Source organism: Calypte anna, chromosome 1 (assembly GCF_003957555.1).
Source record: "Calypte anna isolate BGI_N300 chromosome 1, bCalAnn1_v1.p, whole genome shotgun sequence".
Taxonomy (NCBI): Eukaryota; Metazoa; Chordata; class Aves; order Apodiformes; family Trochilidae; genus Calypte; species Calypte anna.
In genome coordinates this window covers 42,024,350-42,043,135 of record NC_044244.1, presented here as the reverse complement: position 1 = coordinate 42,043,135, position 18,786 = coordinate 42,024,350, and the positions used below count along the sequence as shown (strand labels likewise).

At 39.3% G+C, this 18,786-nt stretch overlaps 1 protein-coding gene across 1 annotated transcript; it reads left to right on the top strand.

Annotated features, from left to right (window-relative positions):
• The first annotated feature begins 97 nt into the window (after window positions 1-97).
• FGFR1OP2 (FGFR1 oncogene partner 2) lies at window positions 98-12,667 on the top strand. The gene is made up of 6 exons (XM_030458411.1): window positions 98-339; window positions 3,994-4,130; window positions 5,301-5,418; window positions 6,130-6,272; window positions 9,116-9,229; window positions 9,956-12,667. Exons 1-6 carry the CDS (start codon window positions 336-338, stop codon window positions 10,091-10,093), a joined length of 654 nt encoding a protein of 217 aa, XP_030314271.1. The 5' UTR covers window positions 98-335; the 3' UTR covers window positions 10,094-12,667.
• The last annotated feature ends 6,119 nt before the right edge of the window (window positions 12,668-18,786 follow it).

Genomic DNA, 18,786 nt, shown 5'->3' with positions numbered 1-18,786 from the left:
GAGGCCGCCGATCTCGCGAGAGGTTGCTGAGGAGTGCTGGCGATAGAGGGGAGGAGAGGGGAGCCCGGGGGGCAGATCTCGCGAGAGCTGGAGGCGGCGGCGGCGGTGGTGGTGATAGCGGTGGGGCGTCCTCTGCCGAGAGCGGCGGCCGCCCGGTGCCGCTGGTAGGGAGCGCGGCCGCCCTCGCCTCACGCAGCCCCGCCCACTGGCGGGGATACACCGCCCCCACCCCTCCCCCGCTTCCCCCTTGCGGCCCGCCGCCATTTGACAGCGGGGCGGGCCGGTCGGGGCTTCACCCCACTACCCGGCGCCGGGCGCTGCCGGAGCAGCCGGTCATGAGTGAGTGGCGCCAGGCGGGACAGGGGCGTTTGGGGGCCGGCGGGGGAGGGGAGAGGGGAGGGTGCTGTGGGCAGCGGGCGGGTGGGAGCCCAGGGTGTTCGTGCTGGGGTATGCGGGGAGCCCCTGGGCCGGGACGTTACGAAGGGTGTGGGAGAGCAGCAGGAGGAGAAGAAGCCCCCCCTCACCTCCCGGAGCTGCTGGCTGAGGTGGGCCGGAGCGAAATCCCTCGTCTTGGCTTTGGCAAGAGAGCCTTCACCGGCCCTGACGTGTCTGCCGTGTCACGGCAGGTGCCCCGGTGTCGCGACAGTTCTGACTGGGCGCCACTCAGCATCCGTTCTTGTGGCGGCAGGGGAGAATGAGGGGACGCTCCGTGAGAGTCTTGCCTGCTCCCCGCTCCCCTCCTTTCCCTCCCCGTCCTGGCCGGCCAGCGGCCGGGAGACCGCAGCTCTGCCCGGTGTGTAACTGGGCTGCAGCGGTGGCTTCGTCCACGGGCTGGGCCTGTTTGCTGTGGGAGGCTCATTGTTTGTTCTGTGCTGCTGGAAGCGGTGCTGGCTCCGGCTCAGCCCGTGGGACTCTCGTTTTGCACGGAGAGTCGTAACAGACCTTAAAACTTGCAGAAACTGCAGCGTGGTTCAGCCTTGGAGAGAAAAAAAAAACAACCTGAAACGTTAAGCTACGGGAAAAGGTTGTTTTGAGTAAGGTGTTGAAAAAAAGAAGAGACGGTAGACTAGAGGAAGGCTGTAGTCGCACGAAATTTTTATTCTTTGGTGGTGTTTGTTTTCTTTTAAGGGGACCCAAATTTGGTAATGAAAGCAATTAGTAAATAGCAGGAAGTGACAGGAAATGAATACGTAGCAGGAGTATTGCTATGTTGTTTGAGTTGTTGCTCTTGCTACCTGTTGACCCTGTTGGTAAGATTGCAGACTAACAAATGCAACTGCGCATCTCGTCTAGGGCAGAGTTCAGGAATCATCAAGTTAAGCTGCTGTAGTCACAGAATCACAGAATCAGCCAGGTTAGAAAGGACCTCTGAATCCCACCCTTGATCCACTACTACTGTGGGTACCAGATCATGGCAGTGGGTGCCACATTAGTCTGTTCTTAAAAACCTCCAGGGATGGAAAATCCACCTGCATTTGAGGCCACTGTGAATTACCGTGATACAAACAGTGGCTCTCCTAGGGGTAAAAATCTTGCCTGAAAACAGGAGATGACCTCTGGCCTGCTGAAGCTGCTGCAGTGAGGGTGAGCAGGCACTGCTGAATTTTCATGACTGCATTCCACATAAGGCACACACGCATCTTCCCCTAAAAACAACGCTGCTGGCTTTGCTGCCAATGAGTTTCTTTTTATCTTGTGTAATTGGGTTGGGTAGAAATGAGAGCAGCATGGGAGGATGAATATACACTTCATTTAAAAATTTACGTTGATGCATACTAATTATCAGAGGTGTTAACTGCATTGTAGTCCGAATGCCACATGAGTTCCAAGCTTCTGGAGAAGTCTTGAGTGGCTTTGTTTATACTGGCTAGAGAATTCATGACCTATGAATTGAGCTAAAGACTGCTCTTGAAGGTCTCCTTAAATATGGATCTGATTAAATCAATTTCTGTAACAGTTTAATCCGCTAATGTGGAAGGTCATCTTTTGTCTGTGATATTTTTGTAGTCTGGTAAGAGCATGAGACCAGAATCAGAAGGAGAGATGAGCAAGAAAAGCAGGTGTTTAAAAACAATGCAATACAATCTCTATATTAGTAATGTTAAAAAGAACTGAAACTACTACACCAGAGTGAATAAATAAACTACCTGTGATAGCACATCAGTCTGCTGAAGAACTCAGCTTGATCCCTCAAATACATATATACCTCATGCAAAAGATAAAATGAAAACTACGTGTTAAACAGAAAGGAGTTACTGTTACAAACGTGTACAGGAAACCTGTGCCTGTCAAAATGCTGATGCTTTTGGTAATGCATGAATCGCAGAAATCATGTATTAAAGGAGTTGTGCTCTGTGCATACAGAAAGCTCACTAATGGAACTCCTTTGTCAGTCTAAAGCAATTCTGAACTTTTCTGCCGTGATAGGGTCCTGGAAAGATCTTTCTACATGGTTAAAGTAAACTAAATGCTTTTGTAATACATATGATATATTACAATGTATTACATAAAGAGGGAGCAGCTAATAAAATTATCAAATTAAAATGCTTTTGAGAGGTTACGCCTTGCAGGATGTTCTGGGTGCACAAGAGCTCTTCAGAGAACATTTCAAACTCTACTGCTGACTTGCTTAGTTTTCCCCTACCTTAATGCAGGAGGGCAGGATATTCCCTGTGTGTAAATCATCTGAGGGGAACGGTTCAGTTTTGAGTGTTTGAAGTATCCTTACTTCTACTACTTACATGGAGCAGTGGGAAAACATCTGTTGGGGAAAACATTGACTTCTTTAAGTTTGGCTTAAAAGATCCTAGGCTATGATTTATTAAGGTGACTAAGAAAGTCTAAAAATTAACCTGGAGCAAATTTTTTTTCTGTAGATCAATAAAGATTTGGTGACCTTTCATGCTGACAGAAATCTTGCCTTTAGGTAAATGGCATGGATAAGAAATGGATTTGGTCCATCATTTCATATCAAAAAAAGTTTCTTGAAAAAAATATCAAGCCTTATATTAATAAGACCCATAAGCCTTTAGCCTTGCTCTCTGACATCGTTCAAGGAGTTTAAGTAGATTTCCATTTCAGTAGAAAAAGCACAAAGTTTCTTAGAAGAAAATAAAAACTTGGGCTGAAAATTTCAGTCTCGAATCTTAATCTCTCAAGAATGAATATGAAAAAATTCAGTGTATAGGCCAGTGTTCTGAAAATGCCAGTACATAAAAGCATTTTGCAGCTTGAGCAATTCTAGCAGGAAGTAATTTCTGCTAACATATTACATGAAGTAGAATGCTGGTATTTTAACTAGGCAGTTGGTTCTTTTTCATGGCTAAGTTGCAGTCTACCCTGTCTAAAATATTACAGTGATGCAGTGATGTTGATTTTCATTTATAGACATGAAGAAAAGACAAGCCTTTAGTTTTCTGAATTTTCCCAGAGTAATTTTATCTGCTCTGTCAGTTTGAGCCATTTTATCTCTGCTATTTAATTAACAAAGATCTTCCAGCCTGTTGTAGTTCTTTGGCATTCTCTTATTTTGCTGCATGTATACTTCTTGCATAGCTTGAAGTATATCTGACTGGTGTTAGAGCACATTAGAAAAAAAAAAAGTTGTTTTGAAAAATTAAATTATTTAATAGTCTTTTTTTCCTCTACTACTTAGAGAATGAAGGACAAACACTGCTCAGATTCCATTTGTTTAATATTCCTTCTTTTGCCCTTTAGTATATTGATACTCTTCTCCCAACACAAAGTTTACTTTCATTTTGTTTCTCTGATATGTGGTCTCTCTGTCAATCAAAAAAGAAAAGGCAGGCTTCAGGGTGCTCATAGGATACACACATTTTTCCTACTCCTAAAAGTCAAAGAGTCTAGATGTTTCTGAGGGAGGGGTTGTATCCAGCTGCTTTAGACTAAAAAAAAGTTAATATCTTATATACATAGCTGTTCTCCATATAGCAAACAGGTGGTGTTGTGAAAATAATATATTTTGTTCTTTAGAAATGAGTTGCACAATTGAAAAAGCCTTAGCAGATGCAAAAGCACTGGTGGAACGGCTACGGGAACATGACAACGCAGCAGAAGCTCTTATTGAACAGACTACAGCTCTTAACAAGAGGGTTGAAGCAATGAAACAGGTTTGGTTTTGAACTTTGTTTACTCCAGTAAAAAAAACAACTTGGAAACACATAAAGTAATTTTTGTGTGCTTCTATACAACACAGAATCAGATTTGGTTAATCCTTTAATACCATACTAAGTTTTTTGATTATAGGTGTGACAATGATCTAAAAATACGTGTTTACATGTTGAGTTTGATGCTGTGAAGAAGTTTGCTATGTTACACTCCAGCTTAAATACTGAAAACTACAATTTATTTGAAATACATTGGTAGAAATAAGGTTGGTATCTTATAAACCATTTTGTGGTGTTTTGTGTTTTACTCTTCTGTGAAATACCACTTGTTTTGTTAATGTCAATGTGCACATTTCGTCATATAGATTGACTTTAATCGTTTATATGCATATAAATATACATGTCATTAATGCATATATAATCATATCTTGCTTTCAGCTGTTCAGAATAGTTTCTCTTTTCACAGCCTCCTTTTGTTTCAAAGCAGCCTGTTAGACTTACTCGTAATAGTTTCCATTCTGACTTTAAAGTATTCAAGGCATCTTTGTAGGTTGAGCATGACACTCACTAGAGAACTTCAGGAAAAACATAAAGGTGTCTACTGACTTTCCACATGGGAGTTCATCTTCTCATTTTAGTAGAACACTGGATGTGTTACTAGGCCTGTAATATAATAAAACCCTGTACATGCTTCATCCTTGTAAAACTAGTCATGCAGAGGCTTCATAACTTCAAGAGTATTTACCTGGTTGTTGATAGTCAGTATCCATTTATTCAGGTCCATGTGACTTGTGCTTTAAGGCATTGGGAAGCCACAGTAAATATCTAAAGGTCAATATCTCACGGCTTCTCTTTACCATATACATATTGGTTTTAAATTACTTGATGGTGAATTTCACCTGCATTGATTGAAGGTTTAATAATGCCCACTGTGTGCCTCTGAGGTGTGAACTTTGTTTAAAAACAAAGGTAATACTTTTGTGTCTCTAAAGTGCAATATGGTAGCAACACCTCCAGAAGTGGTTTTGTTTGTTTGATGTTATTGAAAAACAAGCATTATCTTGCTGGTTACAGACTTTGACATTAGAACTGGCCCTTTGTGACTTGCTGAGTAATACCAGCTTTCAATTACTCAAATATGCTGTGGGCTTATGGGTTTTTTTAATTAACTAGTACCAAGAAGAAATTCAAGAGCTCAATGAAGTAGCAAGACATCGTCCTCGGTCTACGTTAGTGATGGGTATCCAACAAGAAAACAGACAGATCAGGGAACTGCAACAGGAAAATAAAGGTAAAATATTAATGTTCTATTCTTCACAAGTTCCAGCCTGCACCACTGCACTAAGTGAAATTTTTACCATTTACTTATTCTCCAAAAAATCACTGTAGAAGAAATTTTTTCTTTTAATTTCAATTTGTCTCTTTAACTGATCATAACGTACTCTAACAAGGAGTCCTAATGTCCAGCCACTAGGACTATGGTTAACAAAAAGGGAGAGTTGCAGAAAATTACTTTTTTCAGTCCTTATCTAATGTGCAGCACATCTGAAGAGATAAACATAACTTACAATATAGGTATCTATTTGGAAACCTACTTTTCTGCTGCTAAAAATTAACTAATTTAGGAGCAGTCAGGACAAGTTTTAGTGTAAGCGCAGTAGTATAATTCCTTCTGGAACTCTGCACACTAGGAATATACTGTTCTTCCTGGAATAACCTAGATAATCTAACAGATATTCACCAAAGAAGTTAATGATCTCTATTCATATTTCATCTTACCTCAGGAGTTACTTGTCCTTTGATTTAGTGTACTTTGAACAAAACAATTTTTTAACTTATTTTTCCAAGCTGCATATTAAAAGATACCAATAAACTTCTTCCCTACGTGGGTTTTATGGTTCAGGGAGAGGGGACACGCAATTTTGTTTTTCTCAAGTTGAAGTACTTTTGCATTTTGTTTGAGTTTTTCTCTGTTTAATCAAATTTAAAATTATCTTGGTAGAATTACGCACATCTCTTGAAGAACACCAGTCTGCTTTGGAACTCATCATGAGCAAGTACAGAGAACAGATGTTTAGGTTGCTTATGGCAAGCAAAAAGGATGATCCAAGTATAATAATGAAGTTAAAAGAGCAACATTCCAAGGTAGTAAGTTAACCTTTTTTCCTTTTTTTTTCTTTAGCAAACATTTAGTTTGTAGTGGATCGGTTCAAAGCTTACTTTGTCTCCATTTTCATATCACTGTACTAACAAGTCCTAATTTTTATAACCCAGTCCATGAAATGTGAACAGGAAACTTGATAAGACTAGTGAGTCAACCTTCCCAGCTTCTAATTTATTTAAGCTTTTGTCAAGTAGAATTTCATTACTGTATCTGCTTAGCTTACCTTTGTTTTGCCTAGGTCTTTAAGGTAACTGCATTATTACACTTCCAGATGCCCACAGATCTCAGAAACATTCAAACATTTACACTGGGTTTAACTTACACCTGTGGCTCCAGCAAATAATTAGTAAACCTGTGCTTCCTGGGGAAAGGAGGAGTAAGCTTTTTAAACTCACTAATCAAATATTTTTCCCCTAATTACTGTAAATTCTAAAATACATACTTTAAAAGCTCTCTGGAATATTCAGTTACACTTCTCCTCTTCCCTGCTTCAACCTGTGGTTCTTGTTTCAGTACTGATCAGAAGTGCTAAAGAGTCCAGAGCAGTCTGAGTGCTTGAAGGGTGGTGAAAGTTGCTGGTACTAGGTGTGCTTCATCCTATGGCTTTTGTAAACAAGAAGGGCTGCTAAGCAATGTTTCTGTAAACAGTCATAAGGGAGGTCTACATGAGTATTCAGCAGCTTCATATGTGGTTAATATACACTTGTATAGCATTAATGTATAGTTTAGGCTCCTAAAATGTATTTTCTGAAAAATTCATGATTCTACATCACAAACAAATCTAAAGGGGAACTTTCTAACAAAGCATTATATTCCATTTTAAATTAAATGTAATAATCTCAGAGCAGTATAAATGTGTAAACAAACATTAGTTCCAAGTGTTTAATAATCTTTGACCTCAACAAACATAAGTCTGTAAAGCAGAGTTAGGGTCTGCATACTGGGAAAACAAAGTTTAAAAATTTGATGCTTTTTTTGTCCTTTTAAAACACAAATATGTAATTGGTGCCATTGAAATCAATGGGACTACTTAGATTATTACGGAAGACTTCACTAGATTGGAGCTATATCTTTAACATAAAATCCTGAAAAAGAATAAATATATATGCTTTTTATAACTTTACTTTAGCATGTTGTGTAATGTATCTTATGGTCTCAGGTAGTACCAAAGCCAGAGGGTAAAATTTCACAGTCCATGTCAGGACAAATGTAATATAACTTAGGAAACCTTCTATGGATAAAAAATTTGGGAAAATAAAGCAACAAACAAAACCAAACACCAAAAAACCAAAACCAACCCCCCACTGAACAATATTATTTAAACCAGAGATTTAGGCTTCAACATTTTGGTTAAATCTGATCCCACAAGAATGCCTGATGGAGGGGATTTATCACCCTTAACCTGATACTTAGGATTCCTGGAATTTCATTTATTCTTCTGTCAGCCTTCCCATTCAGTAAGACTGAATACTTCTGAAGCAGTCTTTAACTACGTCTCTCCTGTTAACTTATACAATTTGTCATACCTAAGGAATTAATCTCACTCTTACCAGTAATTGCAGCTCTCTCAAGTGGCAGCTATTACTTTAATGCCTATTTACAAAAGATTATTACAAAATCATTGACTCCTGGAGATCAAGAAGCACCTCCTGTAAGTAGAAGAGTAGTTTAAATTAGCAATGATGTATGCAAGAAAAAATTGTGTTGGTAGTAATGACCCTGATCTAAGTGTGCTGTTTGAATTTGCTCAACTGAAAACAGGCTGAAGAACATGTGTGGCTTTTTTTCTCTTCAGAGAAAAGGAACAATACATAGAAGTAAAAGGTGAAAGATACAAAATGTGTTGATAGGTGTTTGAAGCTACCTTTGTAAAAGAACAATTTCATTTGATATTATAGTATAAAAATTCTACATATCTGCCTTTCAGAGGCAAGACTTTACAATATTCAGAGGCAAAACCTATTTCTGTTAACATCTGATCTAACATTAGTTACCTTGGAACAAGTTCTAAATCATGTTGATCCAAGAGGCCACATAAGCAAGCAAAATAGGAAGTAGAGAGGACAGCAGTATATTTAAAAGCCATGAACTCCTGAGTCCTTCTAAAGGGTACATCCTTGCCAACTCATTCTGTTACCACTGGTAAGAGCTTCATTAAAAAAAAATAAATTGAAAAAAATATTACATGTAATCACCTTCACTGGAAACTGGGAAGAAAATCAAGATTCACAGCAAGTTCCTTCCCTCCCTCCACCCCATGCTGTGAGCAGGCATTTAATGATTCAATAGATAAATTACAACTATGGCCATTGGAATATCAGATAGGAAAGGATGGAAAGGGCTGATGTTCATTTTAGCAAAGTATGTTCATTTTCATCAGCTAAAGTTTATGATTCCAAGTGAGGCAGTTAATTATGACAGTGTCATCATTTCTGGTAGTTTAAAGTCAAGCTAATAACCTGATGGGTGTACAGACCTCCAGTCAAACTCCAAGTGTAGTGCTGTGCTTCCCTTGGTGCCTTTTGCAGTCCCAGTGTCCCTGGAGCTGTAGGTTTTGCAGCTCTCTGAACCCCAACCCCAATTGGACTTCAGGGATGAGGTGGAGGTCCTCAACACCATGGGTAGCCCAGATTAGGATTAACAGGACTACAGTGGCTAATCATGCTGTGGAGTTACAGAGAGTTCATTTGTTTCACAATTTTAGGTCTGTGCTCACACTTTTATTAAGTGGTAGAGCAGGTAAACACGCATTTAATGCTTTGCTTTTTCCTAATAATGCATAAAATGTTATTAATGCTGTCATTATTTTATTTTTCTGTTTTAGGAGCTACAAGTACATGTGGACCAAATTACAGAAATGGCAGCAGTAATGAGAAAAGCCATTGAAATTGATGAAAAGCAGGGCTGTAAAGAGCAGGAACGTATCATTCAGCTTGAGGTAAGTGTGAAATCCAAGCTGCAGTAGCACAGACAGCAAGGGAAATAACATGGTTCTTTCTATTGAGTTACTACACCTTTCATTCCCACAGCTGTTCTGTTACACTTACCTTATTGGGTAAACTTTAAGTACTATTTCCTCACTCTGTCTTACTCTTAAGCCCAGTATAGGTGACAATTCATCACCAGGATTGATATACTGGCTTAAGATTTCTCTTTTTTCTTGTGTTTCAGTTTTTTGTTTTTGTTTTTTTTTTTACCCTTAAGTCTCTGAATCTAGCAAAATAATACAGATATAAGACACAAGGATGCAAATAATACACACACCTTTGGCTTTAAAATTTTCTTAATAATAATTTTGTGCTCTTGTGGGATTCTGAGTTGCTTGTTATTGAAGGATCAATACTATTGCTCTTTGGTTAGTTAAGCAGTTCATTGTGGGTTGCAGTGCATGGAAAGAACAGGGTATTTTCTTGAAATGGAACATCTGAACTTACCCTCTTCTTGCCCATCTGCATTTTGAGCTTTGTTTGATGCCCAGTGTCTACTCAAAGAGAACAAAAGGTCAGAAACCCAGTGTTCTTAGTTTTAAAAGATGAAATACCACTTTCTGACTGCGTATCAGTATTTTAATCCTTACACATTTGGAGTAGCAGAGAGATGAACAACAGTTGTCTTGACTTCTTTCTGGAGTTCTATTAAATGCCTTTTCTTTCCCTGGTTATAGAAAGAAAATAAAGGTTTGAGAGAAATTCTACAAATAACTAGAGAATCATTCCTGAACCTCAAGAAAGAAGATGCATCAGAGAGCACATCTCTATCAGGATTAGTAACAAACAGTGATTTGAGCCTGAGGAAAAGCTAAAGACTGTGGAAATCAACAAGCTTCAGTTGCACACTTTACAAATGGAGCATCAGGGGTCACTTGTCAAGCACTTGTTACTGAATAGGGCACCAGCAGGCTAATGCATCTTAAACTCCAGTTTAGTGGCTTTTATACTGCATAAAATGAATTAAAATTGGTATTTTACAAAAAACATAGTGACAGATAAATTGCCATAGATCTAACTTCAGTAGGAAATGGATTAATGCAGTTACTGAATTGGGAATTATTTTTATATGAAGTTGTTTTACAGGTAAGAGAGGAGATTTCACCTGGTTTATCTAAGTTATTGCTCATACAAAGTTTCAGTGCACCTATTATAAAATAAAGGTAAGATTCAAGGTTTGATCTCTGGCTAAAAGTCATAAGTCACAAGTATGATTTATGCATAATTCACATTTTTTCCTTCTAATAAGTTTTTAATGTATTCTCATTTTGCAACAAACCTTTTCAATGGAAAGGGTATGCAGGCAGCATAGATCTTGAAGATTTCTGTTATTTGGCCACAAGATACCCTGTTCTAATACAAGGCAAATTCTTTAAACATAAGCAACGCTTTTGCAGTTGTTTTTTTTTTAATTGAACAAGTCTTTAAAAACACATGTACTTAATTGTATTTTCAAAACATGAAAAGAGCTGCTTCCACATTACTGCTTTCTGGAACGTAGTAGGCATAGTATCATTCTGCCTTAGCTTTTACTTTTTAGAAGAGAAAACCTGGTGAGAAGGCACATTGTAGGTAAGAAGCCACATTGGTCCCATTGATTTCTTCTTGTGATTGCCTGCCCAAACTTTGTGACTGGGAAACAACAGTTTGAAAGCAGCAGAAAGGTGGCTGGGGGAAGGAAGGAGAAGTGCTGTGATCGAGTTAGCAGCCTGCATGCCTGCAGCCAGTACTCTTAATTTCTTTTAAGTACTATGCAGTCATCAAGAAGGTTAAGTAAGTTTCAGGCATGTTATGTTTTCACTAGGACATGTTTCAATATGCTGTACTGACAAATAGAGTGCTCACTTTTAATCCTGAAACACTTGGAGAAGTGAAAAAGAGTTAGCTTTTCTAGGGCAAAGGGCAGCTTATATTGTATGCAAACACAACAGGCTACACAAGACAGATATAACTTGTATGCTACACAAGACAGGCTTGTAGTAAAGAGATGACAGAATAATTTTCTATTTGGCTTTTGTTTATCAGGTTATTGCTTCTTGGTCAAGGCAGCAAGAAAGTTCCTAGAGTTGATGTGCATTACCACTTAATGCATGCTTTATTTGGAATAACAGTCAAAGAAGCAGAATGAAAAGTTTAAACCACAGAAAACCATAGATGTACAAACACCATCCACACTTGAATAATTTGGCTGTTTAATAACTCAGCTAGCAAAATGAGCTGAAGTCTTACTCTGAAGTAAACTTTCATATAATCAGTTTGATTTTCAGTTGCAATAATGCAAAAAAAGAACAAGATATCAGGCACTTCTACATATGGCAGTTTAAATCCAGCTTCCTTTGACTCAGTACAGCTTCCCTGGGCTCAAGATAAATGCCCCACATCTAAGGGTGAGCTTGCATTGCCTGTGAATTAATTTATGGGCAGCTAAATATTTTAGTTTTGTTGCTCTCAGTTGCTGACCCCCAGTTCCCATAGTGTTTAAGAAAAACAGGTGGTGGGAGAGGAGCATTTAACTGAGACAATAAATGCTAATATTCAGTTAACTACTATGCTAAGAAATGCAGTTGAAAGGACATAAACCAAGCTTTCCAATTTTTCACAGCATTTTTTATAAATGGAGAAACTGCTACTTCTTCCAGATCATCTTAGCTTGTTTCTAGACTTAAGAATACAGTCAGGACATTGATGGGCATGGATAAAAAAGTATTAACCATTTCCAACTTGCTAAACATCTGCAGGGCATATTTCTGCTCAAGTACAGAACCTATTGTCTATCATTATCTCTAAAACTTTGCCAGTGCTTCTATAATTTAGATTTTGCATTTCTACTGTAGCTTGCAAGCTGGTGATTTAACAGAAGCAACACTTTTTTTTTTTTTTTAATGGAGTGTGTTTTGGTGTTGCAAACGTAGAATAAAATTTTGTTTCCGTTGATTAAGTTATTCTTTTTACAAGTGTCTTTTCAGCCACTGACTGATTTTCAGAGGCATTTATATCCATTTAATGCTGAATGCAGTTTCATGGCTGACTTTCTGGTTTGTCTTTCAAATAGTCTCTAGAGTTGTATATCAGAGAAAGGTTGTTGGTCTGTGGCAGTTCTTTAAGGTTGCTCTATTATGAAATAATGCTTGATTAGTGTTTATTTTTGTAAATTAAAATAATGTGACTTAATTTATCTATCCCTAGTCTTCACGTTTGATACGTCTCCCCTGTCATTCCCCTGTCCTGATCACTTTAGGATTTTAAAGAACCTTCACAGTGTGTGGAGTGACTATTTTTCATTGCATACCTGTTATTTTTGTAATGCAGATGGCTTGAAAAGAGTTTATGGCTAGAATTGTGTACTGTACAGTAAACTTATTTTATCAATAAAGTTGACTGAAAATATCAGTGTCTTAATGATTGAAGCAAGGTACTTACATTTTAAAAACATGTTAAAAAAACCCATATAATTTTGCCATTTACTCACTGTATTTTTATACCTTAAGGCAGGCCAGCCAATTTCTATTGCTTTTATTCATGTTTCTATATAGCAAAACAAAAAAATCCTGTGAAGTCTTAATTCTCTCTTAAAAAAAATTAACAACCACTTCTGCACAGGCATCGTTCAAATGAATCACTGGAATTATTTAGAGGAGTAGTAAGGATAAACAGAAAACAATCCATTGGGCTTTGATTTTTGGATCAAAACATATTTTGGTTCCAGTCCAAGGTGACTGTTGTGGGGTTGCTTGTTTTTTGGGTTTGTGATTTTTGTTTGGTTGGTTTTATTAAGATTAAAGAAGTCACTTCTACTTGGTGTAAGCTTTGGGTTCCTTCCTATGTGATGTGTAAATGAGAATGGCAGTGGATTACATTCATAAGCTGACAGTGAAATATTTTCTCTAACCCTCCTTGATTTCTCAGAAGAAATTTTTTTATTGTGATAAATTCTGTATTTATAAGCTGGTAATTAATGTCAAGCTAAGTCCTAAGTACATGTAGTATCTATTAAGACTGGAGGGCAGCTTGAAACTGAATTGGGTTGTTTAGTATAAAAGCTTTAAATAGCTCTGGCTTTTTAACAAATACATTGGATTAGAAGATTTATGTTGAACTGTAGAGGTAGTGCTGCTGTTTTCATGCAGGGTTACATTTACTAGGACCCCTTTGTAGATACCAAAAATAAGATTTACATTGGCTTAAGAAATTATCAGTTTTAGTTGGTAATCGTTAAGCTTTAAAAATACTTTTGCTGATTAAAAAAAAAAAATCCCAAATCTGAATGTAAGAGATGCACCTGTTCTTTCTGCAGATACCGATGTCCAAGATGACAGGTGGCTAAACTGGCTACCAGAGAACAGGGTAGTGCTGGTCACAGTGGGACAGGCAGTAGACAGAGACAGTGGGAAGATTAGACAGGAGAACAGAAGAAAGTGTAATTAACATATGGAGGAAAATGGTAGAGGAGTTAAGATTTAATATTAGGCCACTTATTTACCATCCTTTTTAACACTGTGCTGTTCGTAATGCCTCTGAAGACATTCAAAACCCACCTGGCTGCTGTCCCGTGCAACCTACTCTAGGTGAACCTGCTCGGGCAGGGTGGTTGGAATGAGTGTTCTCCCGGGGTCTCTTCCAACCCCTGACGTTCTGTGATTCAGATCTGGAAGCAGCATCAACCTATTCACTGCTACCAGAAGAAAAGGAGAAAGCAACAAGACATGGTGGGAACACCGTTCCCACCTTGCTGCAGGCAACCAAAAGCTGCCAGCTGGCTGCAGGATTGTCACAGAAGGCATTGTCACAGGGATTCCATTCAGCCTGGTGTGCAAACAAGAACCATCTCATTGTTATCCTAGAAAAATCTGTGCACTCTCTTTCATGTATCCCAAAACCAGCACCAAGGAACATACCTGCTGTTATTTAAAGAGCACTAAAGTAAGTCCTGTACACAATCAGAGAACTTCTTGCTGGACTCACCCTTCCAGAACACCCAGGTGGGCTGGGAGAACCCTGCACAGCACAGAGCTGTGTCTGGTATTTCATTCACATACCTGGTACAAGTGTGGGTCACGTTCAGTCTCACCTTTTGCCCATCCCACATCTCAGTTGTTGATGCAGTTGAATTTCATACTGATGCCAGCACAGTGAGCTAATTTAAACACAACTGTTTAGTTTCTACATATTAAAATGTTCTGCAAAATGTTGTACTTCAATGTTCATATGAGAAAAATGTACTGATGTTCCTACTGCTTGCAACAACTTCCTTTCCCCAAACATCTTCTGATGCAGCAGTGCACCTGTTGGGAGCCAGCATGGCCACACTTTCGCATCAGAGGATGTCATTATTTCCCAAGTTCAGAAAAAACTTCATGTTGTCTAGAAGAAAACATGCAACAGCTGCACAACATGGAGGAAAATGTTTCAAAATTCCAGTCTTGGAAGAAGTACATGCTGCTAACACTCTCCAGACAGAGGCTAAGGGACAGTGGCACAAGGGAAACAAGACCTCTTAACTAGTCCCTTTGTATTGCCCTGGTGTGATTTTTTTACCTTTTAAGAATGGCAGGATGAATAATTTCCCTACAATGTTCTCACCATTAGAAATACCTTAAGGAGTACATTTAAGGATGGCTTTTCTGGCAGTGAAAAACAATGATACACACTTTTGAAAACTGAGTTGTTGGGAGCTCAAACAGTACAACACACTAAGGGATAGAGGATGATCAGCATCTTTGGTTTTCCAGTACTATGTGCAGGAACACATTACACAATTTTTAAAATTAATCTGCATATGCAACTTATTAAATTACTGGCTAGGCATACAGCAGCTGCCTCCTACAATATACTCCGTCTGTGCTTTTTTGCTTCCTGCATGACTTTTTTCCCCAGAGCATTCAGGATTAGAAATAAAATCAATCCAGCTCATTTTGAGTACATTAGATAATCAGTTGTTACACCAGAAGGCAGTAAGGATAATGTGGAGAAATGGAAAAATTGCAAAAGGTTCTTTTTTTTGATAAGGCAGACTTATGAAAAAAACAATTCTGAAGCAGGCAGGTAAGTTGTACAGAACCATTTTTTCCTCTCATTCACCCTTGAAATGAACTGTTTTACTGCTATGTTTTGAAGTTCTCTTTCCTCAGTGTGCATGACTGTGTAACACCTTGCATCATCCAGCAGAAGACACCTGTCTGCCTGTAGCTGTATAGATAAAAGACAGGTCCCGATATCAATAATTATAAAAAAAAATTATAACAAGCATCTGCTTGAACAAAGATGCTATTTGAGCTGTTTCCAAGAAAACTGAAACATCAAAGATGTGGGAGAAGACAACCTAACTAGATGAGTATTGACAAAATTCAATATAATAAGCAGTGATATACCAATACGTGTCAGCCCCTGAATGAGAACACACTGACATAAGGCTTACAATACACATCTGTAGGATATTTACTTACCAGAAGCTCAGAGCTTCCTAATCTGACTATTCATTGGCTAAACAGACCAGAAACTAAATAAAGCCCACCACAAAATATCACTGTGAAAATCACATGCAAACCTACAGAATGTTGCTGCCAGTTTTAGGAAAAGAGATGAGAAGGTTAAAGGCTTACTGGAAAAAGCACATTTTTAAAACTGGGTATATTTGTTTCCCAGAAAGGGCTTTCTCTTCTTCAGAAGTGCTTTCAGATAAGGGAGAGCTCTATCCAAGGACAGAAGAAAAGCTAGAGAGACTCTCTTGGGGTGAGAGGTTTCAGTGAAAACTTACAGAAGGAAGGCTTTGGGAAATGCCATTTTTGCATGCTTTGGGCTGCCATAAAAACCAGAATGCAGGGTTAGGATCAGGAGTGTGCTAACCAAATCCCCTAGAAATTAAAGGAAGAGTTAAAAAAAAATACATCAGGGCATTTGTAAGGAGATCTGATCATGGAAGTAAACATTTTCTTTGCAAGCATCTCCCCAGAACTCCAGAGCTAACAAGCTCCCTTAAGAGCAGTAATTAGGAACAGATCTCACACTGGACTTGACAAAGACCAGAACAGAAACAAACTGTTCCATTTCTCCCTCTGCAACACACAGCACTCTTACTGAGCACGCAAAATAAAATACACTTTCTCCCTCATGCAAACCCAGTGCCACCAGAGGTCACTGCAGTTGGCCAAGCTTCGTGACTAGGCCTGCTAGGAGTAGCAGGAGTAGCACGTACCTCTTGGCCAAGCTCAGTCCTTAGTCTCTAATTAAAAATAAATGTACCCTCCTGAAGAGTTACTGATGTCTGTGCCATGTCACAACAGAATTTTGGCCCTCAAGCAGTTTTAACTAAGTGCTGCTTTACCCTCTGTCTCAGTATCTGGTTGCTTGGGACAGTTTCATACCATTTTGAGAAGGCCAAACTGCCTCAGAAACAGGAAAACAAACAGTCTAAAAGGAAGCCACCAAGCAAGCCAGAACATGTTAAAATATCTGACAGCAATACCAGAAAGAGGTCAGATGATTAATGTATTTCATAGGACTGAGTTTTTGTTTCAGGCTGGCACTCCACAACATTCACATTCTGGGCAGGTTTCTCAAAGCCAGGCTCACAGCCATGAATGGCAAAGTGATCATAGAATCATAGAATTGGCTGGGTTGGAAGGGACCTCAGCGATCATCGAGTCCAACCCTTGAACCACTGTTGCGGTTGCTAAACCATGGCACTGAGTGCCACATCCAGTCTCTTTTTAAATATGAGTAAAGCCAAAATTTTTTTGGAAGACTCTCATAGGTTTTAGGTAATACCCAGCAGCTGAGCCCCCAAAAAGGTTCTGAGTGCTTCATAAGCCACTGTACATGGTATAGTTCTACCAACCAGCTGAGAAGATCCAAGAACAATTATTAATACCTTTTCTTATCAAGCACTTGTAGCATGGACTATTAGATTGCCACATTCTTCCCCAACCAGGGGGAAAAGCCACTTGCATAAGAGACCTAACTGCAGAGACAAATACATATTTTTGTGGGGTGCTTCAATAATTTCTCATAGCCTGCTCCCAAATCAACACAAAAAGCTTAGGGCAGGGAAGACTGCCTTCCTCCCCTCCAAATTACACATACAGGAATGTTTGTTCTTGCTTCCAGTCATGCTTTCTGGACATTTGGGAAAGCAGGTAGGCAAGCTGCCTTACATGTTACGGTCCACAATGTGGTGGAATCAGGCTGGGTTTCTCTTTTTAAGATGAGGAAGGAGACACTAGAAAAAAAGTAAGATCTGGAAGTGAGGGGAGGAATAAGACAGTTTCTTCAGCACATCTGAAATAGAACTGGAACACATGCAGGCTGAGGAAACCTCTACAAGCTGCTAAGATAAATATCACAATGTGATCACTGCAGCATTTTACAGTGCAGTAAAGACCGCATAAAATAACAGTGAAAGAAGTGCACTGGTACATTATGGCAGTGTGCTTCCTAACAGCAGCAGGAAGCAGATAGTAATCATAGCCCAGAAAGCTTCAGCTTACATGAAGCTCAAAAACTGATTTTACAGGGGAACCACTACCCAGAGGAACATAGTTGAGATTTAGACTGGGTTTGTTCAGCCTGGAGAAGCTTTAGCAGAAACCTTACTATGATGTTTCTTTCAGTTCTTAAAGAGAGGCTACAAAGAAGAGGGAGATTCCCTATTTGCAGGGACTCACATGGACAAGACAAGGGGCAATGGGCACAAGCTACTCCTGGAGAGATTCCGGTTGCATGTTAAGAGGAAAATTTTTCACTATGACAGTCAGACATTGGAATGGTCTCCGAGGGGAAGTGGTGGATTCCCCTTCTTTGGAAAGTTTTAAAGTCTCATCTCGACAGGGTGCCAAGACATCTCACATAAACAATAACACAAGAACTGTTGGACCAGATAATCCTTGAGGCCCCTACCAACCCGACATTCTATGATTCATAGCATTATTTTAAGCCAGCACAACTGCAAGGCAGTGCAGCTAAATGCAGCAAGACAGTAAATGCTTCCAATCTGAGTCTGCAGTTAAAACAGAAGCATAGCAGCGTAGGATCCAGTTTTCCTTTTGCAACTGCCTCAGAAGGTACACAAAAAAGCATTGGAAATTACCCCTCCAGCACCTCCATGGGTCAGTTAGTGTATTCTGATTATCATCACTATTGCTTTCTATGGCTTGCAGAATAATGGAAGAAATTTCCCTACCATGTCTCAGCTGTATTAAAGAGAAAGTCTCCAAATCAAGATCTCAGAAAGAGTCCAAATCCCAGTTCTGCCATAGACTCCTACATGATCTTTCAGACCAGTTTTCAGTCAAGAAGCAGATGACAACCATTTCTTTGTTCTCTAGAATCTCACCTGACAAAGCCATGCAGCACCTCTTCCAGACCATGCACTTTCCTCATAGGCTTTATTCCTACCCACATGCTCAGCCTCTGGGTGTCACAGCAACTACAATAAATCCTTACAAAACGGATCAGCTAAGCTCTGCCCCCTACCTCATCCCTCCAGACTAAGAAATTTTTCAAAACAAATTAT